The following is an 18,024-nucleotide window of genomic DNA, read 5'->3' as shown; positions in this document are numbered from 1 at the left end:
TCATTCAAACCCAAGGCTGCCAGCTATGGAAATAATGAAGACATGCTTAAGACCACTTCAACTAACTGTATAGATGAGCTGAAGTAACAAGTTTAATGATAAACTATGATGTAGGTGTAACTGCTCTGTCATAAACACTGTAACGCAGGTGTGTGATATGTACAATTGTGAGTATTAGTGACTGTATCTGCATTAATTTGGCTGTACGAATGTGAATGGGGTACCTTGGCTGTGTGCTGGTTAACACTGGGGCAGTAAAAGCAGTCTGTGCAGCTGTATAAACTGCAGTTGTGCCTTCAGAGCCGCACGGCCTGTCTGCCCCTCCACCAGCACTGTGTTTACTCTACCTCCAGACACTCACACACACTGGGCCCTTTTGTTTCACTCCGACACACACACCTCTGTGCCGCTTTCTCTTAACACACCAACCCCCAACACACACATCAGGAATAACAAAGACACATACACGACCCTCATCTAAACGTAGCCAGTCTTATTGGAACCAGCAAATTGGTCACATCGAACTCGAACCCGAGAACTGTTGTTTTAATAACTGTTTAGTAAAGGCATGTGAAGCTTAAATCAGTGTAACGAATAGCTGGAAATATTTGTAGTGAAAATAATACTTAAAAAAAATAATGTGAAAAAGAATATCGAAATAAGTAAACACAACAGTTGAGTATAATAACAACAACTAAAAAAAAAGGTTAAATACTTTCAAAAAGCATTCTAAAAAGAATCATTAATGGAACCGGAATTATTTAGTGGAATTGGATTTAGAACCAGAATGTTTCACGATTCCCATTCTCAAGGCAATATTCTTTACAAAAATACTCGGGAGCTAATTTTCAATTGAAATACATCTCCAGCATTCAGTTTACAACTAATTCACAGCTGTTTCTGATATCTGGCCATACCTTTAGACACGTCTGCATCTCTTTTCCGCTCTTCCCTGTCTGACGCACTCTTCCTTTTGACTCTTTCCTCCCTACTTCCTTGCCAGCCCAATGACAGAGGCTTTTCACAGCTCCTTTTGAGCAATAAAATGTCTATTTTCCTGCGAGCCTTTGAAGTATAATTACTATACAATTCCACTCCCCGGGTGAGCAGGTTATAGCCACTATTTCATTTAAAGTTGGCAGACCTGTCTTGGTGGAGAGTCTACATGAAACATTTAAAGCTTGTCGAGATGTTGGGATTAAAAAAAGAGAGGGTTTTATTAAGCAGATAAATTGGCAGAAAAGCTGGTCTCCAAGGTCATAATTAGCAGCCATTAGCATAATTTCACTCCATCCTTATGTGGTTCCAATAAAGGCCGGCCTGCCAAACACACAGACCTTGTCCACTGACTCACACACACTCTCGCTAACACAACACAGATGCACAAATAAAGGTCTCTGAAGCGAAGACTTCCTTACAGGCTCGTCATGTCTGCTTATTTGCATTGTAAACTTTAACAGCGGTCTTCGCTCATTATCTGGTGGACTAATAACTTTATTGCCTTTCATTTTCACAAGGCTAAGAATTATGTTATTCATAAACAGCTTCGAATATCAAACCCGAATGTGCTGATATGGGTGAATTGACTAAAGGAACACAAATGATGTCAGTATAATCTCTAAACACCAGTATTATCTAGTCCAGGGTGTATTATCAAAGAAAAAGCCATCATTTTTTCATATTTCATAAACTTAAGCATTCGCACCCCGTCCCATCGCAGTTGAACTGCAGGTCTAGAGGCTAACTTTCACGGCTAATCGTTAAAAGCTAATGGCCATCACACTGGTCCTCCGCTCTGCCCCCTCCAGCAAACTGCGTGAGTTAAGCCCAGATTAAAGGCACACTTCCCCTTTGAGCTTAGACGCAGATTGAGCATTCTCCTAAATCCCTCTCATATCACATGTACATTTCTCCGCAGACGCTAATCGTCCAAAATACAGGGTCCATTAAACAGCGGAGTGGAGCTGCACTTTAAATACTGAATCTAGGAGCTTTACCTAATCACCATCAGCAGTGGTTAACACTCCAGAAGTGCCTCTAATGACAGGACATAATTTAGAGGCTAAACGTGTCACACGCACACACACTCGGATGTGCGCGGCACAGAAAAACTTGCATGATGATGCTTTGTGGATGTTGTCTGCTCGCCTATGATAAAATCATCTAGATACACAGAGCGTGGTTGAAAATGTCATGATAGACACCTTCTGTTGTTTTTACATAATGCTGATAATATTAGTTATTTTATGCAACACTAACTGTAACCTTTGAATACAACTTTGCTTAAGAATAAAATTAGAATATATAATTTGCAAATTGTATACATTTTATATAAATATAATGTCAATAAAGATTTTTGTCAGATCTAGCTCACTTGTGGGAAATTTTAGCTACAGTAAATCAACACAGACAGTGCCATATTTCTAAAAAGTACCTTGACCTATCTCACAATTATAATTTTTTTTTTTGAGGCATTATGCTCCCTTAAAAAAAAAAAAAAAAAAAAAAAAAAAAAGATTTACAATGGGTTAAGGTAAATGCCTGTGTAATATGATTATTTGATCAGAGAGGTCAGCTCTTCTTTGCTATCAGACTGTGGGAATGAAACAAAGTGTGTCTAAAAGTTCAGACAATCAACCCGTTCAACACAGATAATAAACTGAGAATGCCTCACAATCCACTCAGACATTAGGAAAAGTGCTCATCCCTCTCTCTCCTCTTTATCTTCTGCTCCCAGGACGATAAAGTCGTAGATAGTCCCGTCAGGACAATCAACCATTTGTGCCCAACTCTCTCTGTTTTGAACAGTCTTTTAAGTATATTACTTTACAGCTATTTATAGCTCTCTCAATTTTTCTCTCTGTGGGAATAGAGTGGCTGGCAGCAGGGCAGAAGCAAAGACCGAGTCAGAGAGAGTGACTCCGCTAAAGTAAATTCATCTGCAGTGCAAACTTGTGAGGGCCCTTCATCGTTCACGCTGTAATCACTAATCACAGCATTCACTGCTGCTGCTATGAAGGCACTTAGATTTGTGTGTGTGTGTGTGTGTGTGTTTGTATGGGTGGGGGGAGGGTTTTCATTTACCAAAATTTTATATAAAGATATATCACTGGGATCTGTATTGGATTGGATGGTAAAGATTTTCTCATCACTAATCTCTCACACACACAAAAAACAAAACGTTTTCAGTTTGGTTTACAATGTCTTTTAAATGATGGCTAATAACAGTGCTTTTTTTTTTTTTTTTTTTTAAATCACTCATAGAAACTTCTTTAAAAAAGTCTGCCACCCCTTGAAAGTCAGTGAATAATAATTTCTCACAAGCATACACGTCTCTAAATACACATTATTCACACACGCACTCAGAGAAAACACAAAGCCGTCTCTGTTTTTCCCTCTGACGCGAGGGCTGGAGGGCCACCCCGATTTCCTGTCCAGCATCGCCACAAAAGGCAAGAACACAGAGCCTAATGTCACTGTCAGCCATTACTGTTTAGGCATGGAGGTGAAGTCACACACACTTACACACAAAATCAAAAGTCATATGAGCAAAGGCAAAAACAAGCCCGCTCGCACACACAAAAGCATAATAAGCAATGGTGTGTGATGCCGCTGGGTGGACACAAGGCACCAGCGATCACCGTGCCCACAACGCCAAGGCAACTGCGGCATCAACACACACACACTCACACACACAGAGGGGGTTGCCAGTATTTTAGTCATCACTTCATCTGTCTGCATAGTTTCCTGTCATCTCTCTTCACTAATTATTTATTTCTCTGGACTGACTCATGTTTTCACTGACATTTTACATATAACACACACACACACACACACACACACTTAAATTCTCTGAAAACTTTTTCAGCCTCTGCTTGTCTTCTTTAAGTGTGTGTGAGTGTCTGTGAATGTGATGTCCCCCGTCAAATGCTTATCCATCATGATTTGCACCCAGAAGCCCCAGCGGCTGTGAAAACGGGTGCTGGAATAATTTACTCCATCCATACAGGCCTGTACAACAACAAATTGGGTGTTACAGTCTTCCACCCAGACTCCTCCTTTACCTACATGTACACAGCCATTATTATACAGCATGAGGGATCAGAGAGAGGGAAAAAAAAAAAAGCATTTAGCAGAACAGTCTATTGATTTTTATTATCCTTCACATGATGCAATTGTCTAGGCCCTCACCTCTGACCTGTTGTCATACAGTTTCTGTGTTATTTATCCTCTCGGTCTTGATAAATGAGACTTTAACCTAAATGGTACAAACTCAGTTCCCCTCAGTCCTAGCGGACGTCCCAACGGTCAGCTGATTGCACAGGGGAGGTCTGGGAAGGAAGGGGGGGAGGAGGAAACACTTCAGCATTCCTCTCTGCTGACCCTTCTTTTTTTTTTCATGGAGACACAGTTATCAAGCCGCTGCAAGAGCTCATAACACAGACTACACAATGGAGCCAGTCTGCAATGAATGACCCAGAGAGAAAATCCAGATCCTCCATCAATCAGACAGAACACACACAAACACGCACACTTGAAATCTAAATGAGGACATAACATAGATTTCTAGTGATTTTACATGACAAACACACACCTTAACTTTATTCCTAAATGATAACATTCCTGAATGTCCCCAAAGGGAGTTTTTTTTTTTTTTTTTTGGTCGGATTTAGCTTGTTTGGAGACACATTTGTACCCAAACTAGCAAAGTACAAACACATACAAAAGTTTGTTTTTCTAACATTGTGGAGACTTTCCGTTTCTTTTGTTTTTCTACAAAGCTAAATATATTTTCTTTCCCCTAAACCCCATAAAAACTTTATGAATGTAAAATTTCTACTACTTGGTCATTTGGTCCCCTCAATATAGAGTAATATCATAATATAGTCCCTCAACCATATACTTCAATTGTTTTTTAAATTAAGCTAATTATAAGCATATAATACTGTATATATAATTTCTTCTTCAAATGACTGGGTCGCTGTATGTTCTCCAAAGGAAGGTTTTGTTAGATTTATCTCATTTCCTGGGACAATATTCGTCTCTATATCCAAGTACATAAACCCACTCGTTCAGCTAGATAACCCCACACTTCGGGTTTGCTACAAAGCAGTTTGCAAATACTAGGTGTTAAAGTGACAAAGGTAAATGCAGGCAGGTGGTTTAATCTGTTTTATCTTTGATGCAAAGGAATGAAAAATTGAAGTGCATCAGCCACATTTGTCACCAGTCAGTTCAATCACACACGCTTAGTATTCAACGAATCCAGTGTTTTCTGTGCATCTTTACCAGTAAGAATGAACTGATCCAGAGACAGACAGAAGAAAGAGAGAGAAAGAGAGATGTAACACAACCATCCATTAAAGCAGGGAGACAAATGGAGAAGTGTGTGTTAAAGTCCCTTTTTACCCCTCCCTCACTCGCTCGCTCGCTGTCTCTCTCTTTGAGGAATGTGACAGTTTGGCCATAGAATCTCTTCTGTGCTCCTCCCAAAAAATAAATAAATAAATTCAATTAAAATTAAACTCACCTAAAACCATTCCAACAACAACAATAATGCAAAGTATTTTCATAAAACTTAATAGAAATCATATTTAGTAATTTAGGATAAAGATTTAACTATATATTTTAAGCAAAGCAACATTTCATATAATTATCTACTACTGTTTTATATACAGATCATTTGAAAAACACTTAATAGTTTTGTATTTTTAGATGTCAAATATACAAATTTTCTTAATCAAATGTCCATTTTCTTACCATCACATTTTTTATTTAAACAAAACCTTTCATTTTACAGTGAGCAAATTATAAAATGAAAACAAAACTAAATTTGGGTGAATCTTGTTAATTTAAAAATTCATAAGATTAAATTAAACAAATACATTTAGTGTTCTAGAATGTCAACATACAATAATAAATTACTTTGCATCACCATCAAACATGATCATTTCACTTTTCTGGATCTCATTATTATCTCGCATGTCAGCAAAACTTACGATGTTTCAAAAACACTCAGCATCAGGACAGAGGAAACACACACACACACACACACACACACACACACACGGACAAACGCTGCACTTTCGCTCCTGTCCTCTCTCTCTCTCTCTCTCTCTCTCTCTCTCACACACACACACACACACAGTTTCATGCTCTTTAACCACTTGACAGCCAGCATTACTGGAAAGTAGAGTTTAACCATCCTTTTCTTCTAAGTCATTGTAATCCCTGCATTTATCACTATACATTCTGCTGTCCTATGTAATCCTTTAAATGTTTAATTCCTCATAGTTGTTGTTATCTTTTTCCGCCCCCCTCCTCATCCTCCCCCTGGAGAGAGTGTGATGATTTATTAATAACACATTTTCCTGACATATAAATTTGTTCTTAATTCAGGGATAAAACCCCAGAGTTTATCACCGAACAAAAGATTAGTTTCATCTGGTAAAACAGTGCAGTGCTCTAATGCAATAAAATTAAAAATAAAAAAAAAATGTGTGTGTGTCGGGGGTGAAGCTTGCATTAAAACCGAGTATTATGGGTAATCTTCCCTATGGAGCTTTAATGTCAAACCTTCTTTATTCGGCAGCAAAGCCACTTTTGTTGACATATTAAGTAGGTGAGAACATTTCCCACCTCTGACCACCACAACAGAAGGCCAATGCAGACATCTGGCCACAATAAAACAACAAAACAACAAACAACACGGACAAATGGAAAAAAAGAATTTGTGAAGCAAGAAAGTCATACAAAAGTGAAATGCTCTGTCTAATATGAAAAAAAAAGCTGTGCCAGGGAAATACTGACGGGACAGCACCGATCCCTTATCAAACACCATCTAACACTCACGCACACACACACAAACAAACACACACACACATATATATATATAGATCTCTATGTGGGTATATATGAGATATTTTGTGCAAACACACAACGACAGCATGTAATCTCTTAGACCAAATGCTAGAGACATTTACTTCGTTTCAAAGTGGGATATTGAGAAAAAAGTCCCAGCGTCCCATGCTCACAGAGTGTCTACAAAAAACACACAACTCAAAGTCACGCTGAACTTTCTTCTCCTTTCTAAACCACAAACACATTCGCACACAGCCTGTCTGTACCATGTCAAACAAACTAATAAAGTAGTCTGTTTCTTACACTAATACATTCATTATCTCCTACTCATCAGCCTGTCCCACGCTTTCCGTCTCCCGGCATGGCTTGGAAGAATTAACGTCTCATGCGTGAGTGTGTGAACGTACCTGTTAAACTCCTGAGGAAGCTCAGGCTCAGTAAGCATGCTGAAACAAGGGGTCTGAGATGCAGGAGTCCTTCCAAGTCAACATTCGCGTCCGACACCGGGGATCTCAGAGAACACACACACACATACACGCACACACTGCCTGGTGCTCCTCTAACCTCTCGGAAAACCAAAGACTGTTTCTGTTTCTCTCCGCTGCACACACACTCTCACACACCAAACCTCGCACTCCCTCCCCTCACGCTCTCTCTCTCTCTCTCTCTCTCTCTCTCCACCCCTCTCTATGGCTCTAAGCTGCTAGATCACCTCTTAAAGGGCCAGAGCATGACATGGTGTAGCACGGAGTGCAGTTTCACACTCATACACACACACATACACACACACATGCAGCAGCACTGCCCCCTTCCTTCATGCACAGTGTCCCTCTGTTGTGCTTCTGATCAAGCGCACGCGTGTGCATACATACACTTGGCTTATGTTTTTCCATTGTTTTTACATAAATATTGCATTAATTAATTACTACAGATTGTGCCTAAGCATAAAGGAACATTTCAGTTTTGGAAAAAATAATGCATTTGCCAAATTTATGATTCATTTTCCATTTTAGGAGTTCCCCATATATCTTCAAAGAAAAAAAAAAAGCTTGGGAAAATTTTGTCTTTCCAGTATAACTAAGTGCGCACACACACACAAACTTAGTTAAGTCACATAAAACGATACCATCATTCAGAAGTCAATTAGCTTTTACATTAACAAAACGTTATTTTTTTTACTCAAAAATCAAAAAAACGAAACCTTAAACCAACAATGTAAAAACAAAACAAAAATAATAAAATGTAAAAAAAAAACTATTTATAAAAAAGTACAAACAAAAAATAAAAAACTAAAACTAAACAAAAAGGTAAAAAAACTAAATATAAAAAAAAAATATAATGAATTTGACATGAATGACAAAAAGTAGCTTAAGCGTGTGCAAGTCAAACACACAAAAAAACACATCTGAGTTTTCAAGCGAGCTCTATGCTTTGTGTTTTCACAGTGTAACTAACACACGGCCCCTGTCAGTCTTTATTACAGAGAAAGAGAGAGAAAGAGAAGGAGCTATTCTTCTAAATGGAGAAAAGCATGTCTGACAGATTGAAATACAGCAGCAAGACTTTAACGCTGAACTTTAAACAGAGCGTCAGTCTTTCTCAACCTCACACACACACACACACACAATGCAGTCCACCTTCTTAACACACTGCAGACACATTTAGTCTAAGTTTGTGAACTTGCACACACATAAACACTTGCATGAAAATACCAATCATATCTCTTTTTTATGTCTCCTGCAGTCATGGTAATATTTACAACAATCGATGTCTATGTATGGCATTTAATTTATGATAAGACTGTAAAACAGATAATGTTTGGTATGTAATCCAATTTATTGAGTAAGTGAACTCAGAATAGCACTGTGCCCTGACCTCTCCAGCACAAACTGTAATAACAGTTAGAGCACTGTGATAACATTATTTGTGCATTTTCCTGTTGATCACAGAGGAAATTGTTAGCAGCATGACAATGTTCAAGACACAGACTGACTGACCCGGCCTGACCTCTGCTAGGACTGTACACTTGAAGAATTGTTCTATTAAATACAAATAAAAGTGTTTATTCTCTCTCCATTTCTGTATATGTATATATATATATATATATATATATACACACACACACACACACACACATACATACACACAAATTCACCCTGAACAGGTTTTTGATGAACATGCCTCATTAGCAACTGTTTCTATGGGCCGCTATACGCAAGCCGTCTGCCATATTGGACTTGATGTCATTAACCATAATAATCAATGAATATTCGAAGATGCCACAAACCATACATATCTATGCATGGTCTCTCGCATTCTCACCTGTGAACGGTTATCCCGTTTCTTCAAGAATTTAAATCCCGGTGGCTGTGCAGGATTGTGGCATCTTCGAATATTCATTGATTATTATGGTGAATGACGTCAAGTTGACTGTTGCAAGATGTCAGATGCATCTACGTGCTTGGAGCTGCCGAATGAGGCTTCTACCTATACATATCTATGGTGTCGTTGCAAGAGGTTGCAAAAGACATGAGATGTGAGTCCAATGGTCAAATACCTCGGTCTAACATGTTTACATTGAAAAAACAATTGAAACGTAGTGCAGTGGAACTGAAAAACACATTTTGTGTGAATGGCTCCTTAGTTTCTTTTTTGACAACAATTTCTGATATAATTTGTGGTTCTTGAATGTAAAAGTCAGTCATAATGCCAAAGTCAATCTAAATCCATGGGAATTTTCTGCCTGATTAATCATCCACCTAGCAAAAATTCTCTGATTGCTTAGAAACACAATAGCTAAATTCTACTCAACAAGCCACACAGTTGAATTTATGTCCGAAGCAAATACTGAGCTGGACAACTTGCAGAAGTTTAATACTAGGGGTTAAGAGTTTGCTTAAACCTCTAACCCCAAGTTTGTTCAGTAGTAATTGCGATGCTTGCCTTAGAAAGCACTAATACAAAGTGGTGACAGAAGACAGGATATTACAGAGATGTTTCAAAGGCAAGAGAACATAGTGAATAAAATGCGCACACACACACATACATGCATTCCAATCCACACATACACACCAGCGCAAGCTGCACATTAATTAGCTTCTCTCAGGAAGCAATTATCTGTAGTTAAACATTTTAACGATCTTTAGAGTCAAGGCTGCAAGGTGATAGAGAAATAGATGAAAATAAAAAAAGCGCTGAAATAACATCAACAACAGCCATTGAGACAAAGACGGAGAGCAGAAAATCCATCAGAACAGGAATAAAGAGCAGTTCCAAACGGTTTCATCCACTTTAAAAGCTGCTATTGATGAAGATGGCTTTTTAAGAGAATGGGAGCGTGAATGGAGAAGGCAGGTGCTTTCAAGGTTCAAACTCTCCAGATGGGCTGATTTGCTCGATTCCGACAAATCTACAAACTTCACTTTTCTAACTGAAGGCTTTTATGAGAGAATTGAACTACCGCGCGCACATATGTTCGTGCAGGTCTTTGCCTTAAATAAGCTACACATGTAAAGAAACATGTGTGCATGTGTGTATGGTCTTTCTCTGTTTATCTCTACAAATACATGCATCGAGCACATGCAAACACACAATAGGTCCCTTCAGCAGATTTGTAGTGTCCAAGCCCCCACACAGCTGTGCTGCATTAGAGGCACTGTTACACACACACACACACACACTGCTAGAGTTCAGCTATTACCCCCTAAGAGGCTAAATCAGCTTCCTGAAGCCTATCAGTATTTGTATCCTTCACAAAACTAAACAGGACCAATGTGGTTCAAAATCAAGCATTTCACTTCACTTTATGCTCAAAATAAAAATATCATCATTTACTCACCCTCACGTCGCTCCAAACCTGTATGACTTTATTTCTTCTGAGAAATGCACAAGAAGATATTTTGAAAAATGTGAACCTCAAATCTCCAGTACCTCATTTGAATTGTATGGAAAAGAGTGGGCAACACATCCCTACACAGTAAAAACAGAAGTGTTAATTTAACTCCTAAAGAGTTGAATTTGACTCTGTTTCAGATAACATTTGGTCCCACTCGAAATCAGTGTAAAATTTACTCTTTGGTCAGTGTCAAATTTTTAGAGTTAATTCTACTCAATATTGTGTAAAAAATAACAATGAAATGTGTAAAAGTATTTAACACTGTAGTGTAATCACACTGTTAAGAGTAATATAATTACACAGTATAGAGTTAATTTTACTCTTTTTAAAAATGACACTTTATGTGTAATATTTACTTTTCATTTCTCTACAGTGTTTTAAAAAGTATATATAAATTATAAGATGCATTGTTACTGAATTACAGAACTATCAACTACTATCGAAATAAAAACAAGCACAATAACACTATGGGGCCCTATTTTAACGATCTGAAACGCAAGTGTCAAAGCGCGAAGCGCAAGTAACTTTGTGGGCGGGTCTCGGCGCTGTTGCTATTTTCCCGGCGGGATAAATGTCTCTTGCGCCCGGCGCAAATCTAAAATGGGTTGGTCTGAAGTAGCTTCATTATTCGTAGGTGTGGTTTGGGCGTAACGTGAAATAAACCAATCAGAGCGTCATCCAACATTCCCTTTAAAAGCAGGTGCGCAAGTTCCATTACGGATTGCTATTATTATGGCGTATTTACCAGGCGCACGCCAGGAGCGGTTCACAGCCGAGGAGACTGATGTTCTTGTAAGAGCAGTGAAAGACAGAGAAGTTGTGTTGTATGGGGATGGGAGAATAATTAGCCTGAATAATTTGTGAGCTAGTTATATGCCTATTTTTTTCACATCTTCGTGGCACACCACAATGATTTCCGTCATCTCATGTGTTAATATTTTTTTAGTGTAACAATTTATGATTTGCAAAAATAACTGTTGCATCTGTGTAGATTACATGAGCAAAGTGTATGCGCGTTGTGCACGCTATACATTATGGCCAAGCATGCGCCCTTAAAATAGCATAATGAACAACGCGCAACGCGCCACTGACTTTAGACTAGGTTTTTTTCTGGTCAGTGGCGCAATTGTTTAATGGAACAACAAAATAGCACCAGGGATCGTTTGCGCCGGAACACGCCTCCTTTTTTGCGCTGAACCGCCCAGGGAGCGCAAGTTCATTCACTAGTTTAGCGACGTGCTTCTGTGGAGGGAAAAGCGCGCTTTGCGCGGGTGCAAAATAGGAATGACACATGCGTCGGTGTACAAAGTCAATTGCGCTGGGTGCAAGATAGGGCCCTAGATCACAGAACTCACAATTTATTGTAAAAAAATCAAGTATTTCAATGTCACTGAATTTACATTGCAAACCCATTGCCTTATCTCTGACAGAAACATGTATAACATAAAAATGTTTACCTGAGAAAGCAATATGGCACGACAAGGAGAGATGTGTCATTCCTTCCATATAACATTTGTATGTCATATGGAGCGAATGAAGGACTGTATGACGTACCAAAGACGTAATGGGCTTCAAAGAGTTCGACAAAATCTCCAACTGAACCTGTTGCCTTGCATGGAAGTGCATGCTTGTCAAACACAATAAAGTAGGAGTGAATGGTGCTCTGTATGGATCCCTGGGCGAGAAGGTAGGGCTGACTGCTTTTGGTGATGTTGTTTAGATGCTGCTGCACACTGGTTTCAACCTACAACAAAACACATTCAACAGAATTGTTTTGGTGACTAACTTCTGACAATAGATTAGATCACAAGATTGAGGTGATAGAAGATATATTTTAAACAACTGTTAAAGAATTAGTTCACTTTGAAAAATGTTTTTGCTGATAAGTTACTCACCCCCATGTCATCCAAGATGTTCATGTCTTTCTTTCTTCAGGCGAAAATAATATACGTTTTTTGAGGAAAACATTCCAGGATTTTTCTCCATATAATGAACTTCCATGGTGACCAATGGTTTGAGGGTTCAAATGAAGGGTCAAATGTCTTAATGTAGCTTCAAAGACCTGACAATCCCTGCAGAGAAATAAGGGTCTTATATAGTGAAACGATCGGCTGTTTTCAAAATAAAAATAATATAATTTTTAACCACAAATGGACCTTTACGACATCATGACGGCACATGTGGCACATCTTGAGATTCTACAACACGTACAATTGTGGTATTTTTATTTTGAAAATGACCGATCATTTAACTAGATAAGAACCTTATTTCTCTGCTGGGATCATATCGAGATTTTGAAGCTACATTGAGACAGACTTTGAACCCTCATTTGAACCCTCAAACCATTGGTCACCATGGTATCTGCAGCCGATTTTATGTAACTGAAAATATAAAGCACAATAGATATGATTATTGACCTAACTAGATATCATAACATAATAGGTTAAAGCTGTTTAATTGTGTCACTCCGTGATGTAGAGAGTATAGCTTTAACCTAATGTACCCACCTTCTTTCAAGAAAGCATCGAATGTCAGCTCAGACAGCTTGACGTATTTCTGCTCTTCCCCGAATTGAACACGCAACAGCATTTTGCCCCTGTTAGCAAAGAAAATATATATTCAAAATCATAATTTAGCGCTGGTTCAACTAAGAGTTACCTATTTATTTCTCTCATGCACTATGCATTACTTAGATGTTACACTGCAATTACAAAGGGCGGCTGAAGAAGATAAAGTTGTGCTGGTTGAATATAACGTTAGGCTATTTTCTGCAGCTAATTAACAGGCTAGTTAAAGTTAAGAGGCACGGTATCCCATTAGCTACCAAATAACTGTTCCAAAGTTAGCTAGCACATTAGCTATTTTAGTTCGAACAGTAACCCTTTAAAATTGTTAAGCCATGTTAAACAAACACATCATGCAATCAGTGATCTAAGTTATCATTTAAAAGACCAACATTAACTGTCAGAAGCATGCTAACATTACCAATATATAAAAATATTGCAACATAATTTATGTATAAAGAAACACAGTTACCGATACGGATTCCTATAACTTGTAATATGACCTCAACTAATATCAGCACACTTTTAAAATTATGTAAAGTTAAAAAATACAGTTTTGGTGTGGACAACACAGGATGTTACTCACCGAGCAATATCAGTGGCCTGGCGTTGCTCCTTCGCAATCTTCCTCCACTGAAATGCAGCACGTTTGACAAGCACAGCAGAGTGGTGGGTATTTATCACTACTGTAGAGTTGAAATTGTCACTGCGTTTCTGCAGATTTTTACACTCAATTTTAACTCCACTAAAAGAGCAGTTTTACTCCCCAAAATGTTGAAAATACTCTATCTGGGTTAAAATAACTTTACTCTGAAATATTAACACCCCATTTTTTACTGTGTAGACATTTCTCCTATTGTGTTCTACAGAAGAAAGTAAGTCATACAGGTTTGAAATGACATGAGGGTAAATTATGACAGATTATTCATTTTTGGGTGATCTATTGCTTTATGGATCTCTACAGCCTATCATCTATCACTCGCTTCCTTTCTTTCTCTCTTTGGCTTGCGCAAGATGTGTGACAAGGTTGTGAAGTGTGTTTATCTGGACTGAGGGAGAGGAAATCTCTGTCTGATGGCTGAGTGGCAGACGAGAGAAACCATTAAGATAGAGTCCTTCCCTCCTCAGCAAAAGATGCCTTTATACACACGTACGTACACACACACACAGTGAAAATCTATGCTGTCAGTCATCTGGCAATGGTAAATATCAACATATCACAAAATACACAACAACAGCTTTTGACATGCAGGTCTATAAGGTGCTCTGTTGTTGTAATTACTTTTTCCTGTTTCACCCACTAGGCAAACCATATTGTCAATATGTAGTGAATGATTAGCCACAAATTTTTGTTACATAAACATATTTTTCTTGGTGAACTATTTCATTTTCAACCTGGGTTGCATAAACTACCACTGCGTTGTTAAAAAAAAAAAAAGATTAAGATTATGAGAATGATGTTGGAATACTTTAAAAATAAAGTCAGTTATGAGAATACAGTTTAAAATTGTGAGGTTAAATTCCTTATGTTTTGAGAATAAAGTCAAAATTACCAGAACAGTTGTAGAAGTGCTATTCAAAGATATTTTGTGATTTCTCAAGAGACTATGAGGATGAAAATCAATGTCTCCAATACTTAAGCCAAGGAGTTGACCACTGCTGCCATTTCTGATTTCTTTATTGTTAAATCTATTCTAAACTAGGATTTGACTAAATCCTCCACATCAATTTCGCAGATAGAAGCTACTGGAATAGTGTTGTGTCTTGCAATCTCGTATTGCTAAGACTTTACTCTTGTATTGATTTGACTTTGTTCTAGTAATTCCTACTTCATTTTGATATAATCAACATCATTTTGATATTTATTTTCAAATTCAATCTCACAATGTGATCTTATGCTCACCAAGGCTACACTTACAGGTATTTTAATTTAATTTTCAGGAGCTATTGCTCCACGTATTGACTGTTCATTTTTTGATCCGTTCAGCATTACCGAAGATAATAATGCTGATGTTATAAAGATTATTAATGAAATCTATCTTTTTAACATCGTTCCCTGGTTTATCCTCTAGTCTGAACCCCCTGCTTTATGTCAGTGACACTTTCAGACACAATCTTTTTCTTTTACCAATTCCGGATATACTGTATAAACACATAAATGTACAAGGTAGACATAAATATTAACACAACCGAACATTTGCTTTCTCTGACAGTCCAGTGAGATGTGTGCCTCTTGAAGCTCTCGGTAGGGAAAGTATATTCACAAAATTACGCTTCATTTCACTTTCAAAGACCAACCCCACACGACTCAGTGCAACAAAACAATGCATTGCAATGAAGACATCACACCACCACAACTCTGGATTACAGGTACACACAAGACAAGTTGTTGTGTTTAACTTTGCTAACAAGGCTGAATCGAGCTCTAACAAACTAAACTACTTTGCCATGCCAGGCTCGGGGAAGAATAGTGTGAATGAAAGGGAGAGAGAGAAGAGAAAGAAACACCAAGTGTCTTCGCACCATTAGAGCCGCAATGGAGCACTGCAGGAGCTCAAATAATGACGCACGATAATGCCCCCCCCCCAGAACCCATCCATCCATCCTCTCACCCCTACCTCCCTCTGTTCATCTTCTCATTCATCTAGTCTTCCTAACACCAAACAGTCATGTTAGACTATTTTGTTTTTGCTCTTTACTGGCCCACTGACTTAAAATCACTTATGGGGCACTATTTATTAAAAACCTTAAAATGTTTTCTTAAGTTGTACATTTATATTTTCCCAATCTGACGCTCTGAGTTAAAAGGCAGAAGGTGCTCCCGAACCATCAAAACTTCTAAATGCAAATTATCCTTAGGTTTTCCTCCTTAAAACCCCTACTTAGTTAACTTGAAATGGACTAAAAGTTCAGAAATTGAAATGTGCTTAAGTACATATTATGCTATTATATTCAGCAAGGATGTATTCAATTAATTAAGTTACAGTAAATACATTTATAATGCCTGTGGCATAGGCCTGGGCGATGATATAGCTAACCATATGACCATGCGCATCTAGTCAGTAAATCTGGTTCCGTGATTGCCGCTAATTCGCCATCACCTGCTTTTAAATGGAGCGGCATTTAACACACAGAGCCGTAGATCACTGACAAGCTACACAATATTGCGTTCATTATCAAAGGCGATTTATCTTGGATCATGCACACAATATCGCATAGCTTGTCAGTAATCTACGGCTCTGTCTATTAAATGCCGCTCCATTTAAAAGCAGGTGATGGCGAATTAGCGGTAATCACGGAACCAGATTTACTGACTAGATGCACATGATCATATCATTAGATACATTGCCCAGCCCTACTGTGAATGAAAGGAAAACAAGAGAGGGAGAGAGCAGCATTGAGATGGTTCTCTACAGTGGCTTTGTGCAGCTCCTCTAAAAGTCCATCATTGATAAGCTGGATGGAGCGAAGCTCTCGGATCTCCAGCCTGCAGCTACAACACCTCCTCATCCTCTGCCTGCCTCCATGCCTGTACTGATGCTGCCACCACATTCGCCTCTTAACGGTGAATGAAGCGAAGACCAAAGCTCTACTGTGAGATGAAAATAGAGTTTATTGTTTGTACAGTCGAATGTGTCTAACTAAGAATCAACGCAAAGCAAAAATGTATTTATTCAGAGGTTTTAGTTTGAGATTTTGTTGGGGTCTCTTAAGGAATTTCAGGACGAGACATGTATGGAAGCTTGTAATTGCAACTGTATTGCAACTTTATCTCTCATGGTGGGACTTTATCTCACGGTTAGTTGGAAACTTTCTCAGGAGAAAAAAACAGAAGCAAGAGACTCCATTTGCTCTCCATGTCATTTCATTGCCATCTAGGAAAATCAATGTCATATCAAAGGGATCTCATTTGTAATTTTTCTTTCATCCGGGGATAGAAAGTTATTGTACGGCGGTGTTCTTTTTTGTTCTGCAGGAACTCTAATGTTTGCAATGACTTCTTTTGAGAAAGCGATTAGGTTAGAGAGCAAGAAGGAAAGAGAGGCAGCGGGAGTTCTGAGGGGAACCGCAAACACATCTTTTTCTTAATCCTGTTCACCTGAAAGCACATCGTCTCGCTTTGCTTTCCCTTCTGCCACCCAGACTCCTCTCCCTCTCTTTCTGCGTAATCCTCAAGCCATGTTTCCACTCTGTGCCCCCGTCCCCGTCCATATTGCCAGAACATCCATTCTGCCCCCTCATGCTCCCGCAGGCAAACACTCCACTCTGCCCACCATGGTCCTGTCAACTCCTGAGGACTACAAGCTCAAAGCCCTACACCAGCTCCCCTTTCCAGCCAAAGCACCTGACACTGCTGACCCAGCAAATCTCCTAGACTACCTAACAGACACATACGGCCAACACTTACCATGCCAAACTGTCAGACATGGTGCCATGTAATCTCATCCAAACATCCTAGATCCTTCCTTACACACACACACACACACACAACACACACAGAGAGAGAGAGAGAGACTCGCACACCATCTTAAACCTGCCAAACATCCAAGACTTTTCCCCCTTCCCAGACTGCCAAATACCCTCAAACACTGCCATCCAGTCCTAACTTCCTCCAGAAGGATTCTGGGAATGCAAAGGAGGAAAGTGGAGAAACAAAAGAAGGGAGGAAAGAAAGAAAAAAACAAAGACAGAAAGGACAATTGT

The 18,024-nt window shown here is 38.8% G+C and overlaps 1 protein-coding gene and 1 long non-coding RNA gene across 19 annotated transcripts in view; both read right to left on the bottom strand.

Moving 5' to 3' along the window:
• LOC127974934 (transcription factor SOX-5) overlaps window positions 1-18,024 on the bottom strand; it is a 188,515-nt gene that overhangs the window by 68,791 nt on the left and 101,700 nt on the right. For 4 of the 18 annotated variants that reach the window (XM_052578536.1, XM_052578644.1, XM_052578553.1 and 1 more), the window contains exon 1: window positions 7,269-7,508. The exons of 11 other annotated variants lie outside the window; for them this stretch is intronic. In XM_052578536.1, the coding sequence (XP_052434496.1) occupies window positions 7,269-7,306 (38 nt within the window). In that variant the 5' untranslated portion in view covers window positions 7,307-7,508. Of the gene's footprint in view, window positions 1-7,268; window positions 7,510-18,024 lie in introns of those variants that run through there. 3 more of the 18 variants (XM_052578543.1, XM_052578653.1, XM_052578662.1) reach the window with 1 other exon arrangement.
• On the bottom strand, window positions 12,359-13,663 carry LOC127975001 (uncharacterized). Its single transcript, XR_008157418.1, has 3 exons — window positions 13,264-13,663; window positions 12,652-13,137; window positions 12,359-12,500 (listed from the first exon to the last, which is right to left on the bottom strand). It is a non-coding gene; the product is annotated as an uncharacterized LOC127975001 (long non-coding RNA).

Source organism: Carassius gibelio, chromosome A4, assembly GCF_023724105.1.
Source record: "Carassius gibelio isolate Cgi1373 ecotype wild population from Czech Republic chromosome A4, carGib1.2-hapl.c, whole genome shotgun sequence".
In the NCBI taxonomy this organism is placed as follows: domain Eukaryota; kingdom Metazoa; phylum Chordata; class Actinopteri; order Cypriniformes; family Cyprinidae; genus Carassius; species Carassius gibelio.
Note: the sequence above shows the minus strand (reverse complement) of the source record. Positions and strands in the feature narration are given on the sequence as shown.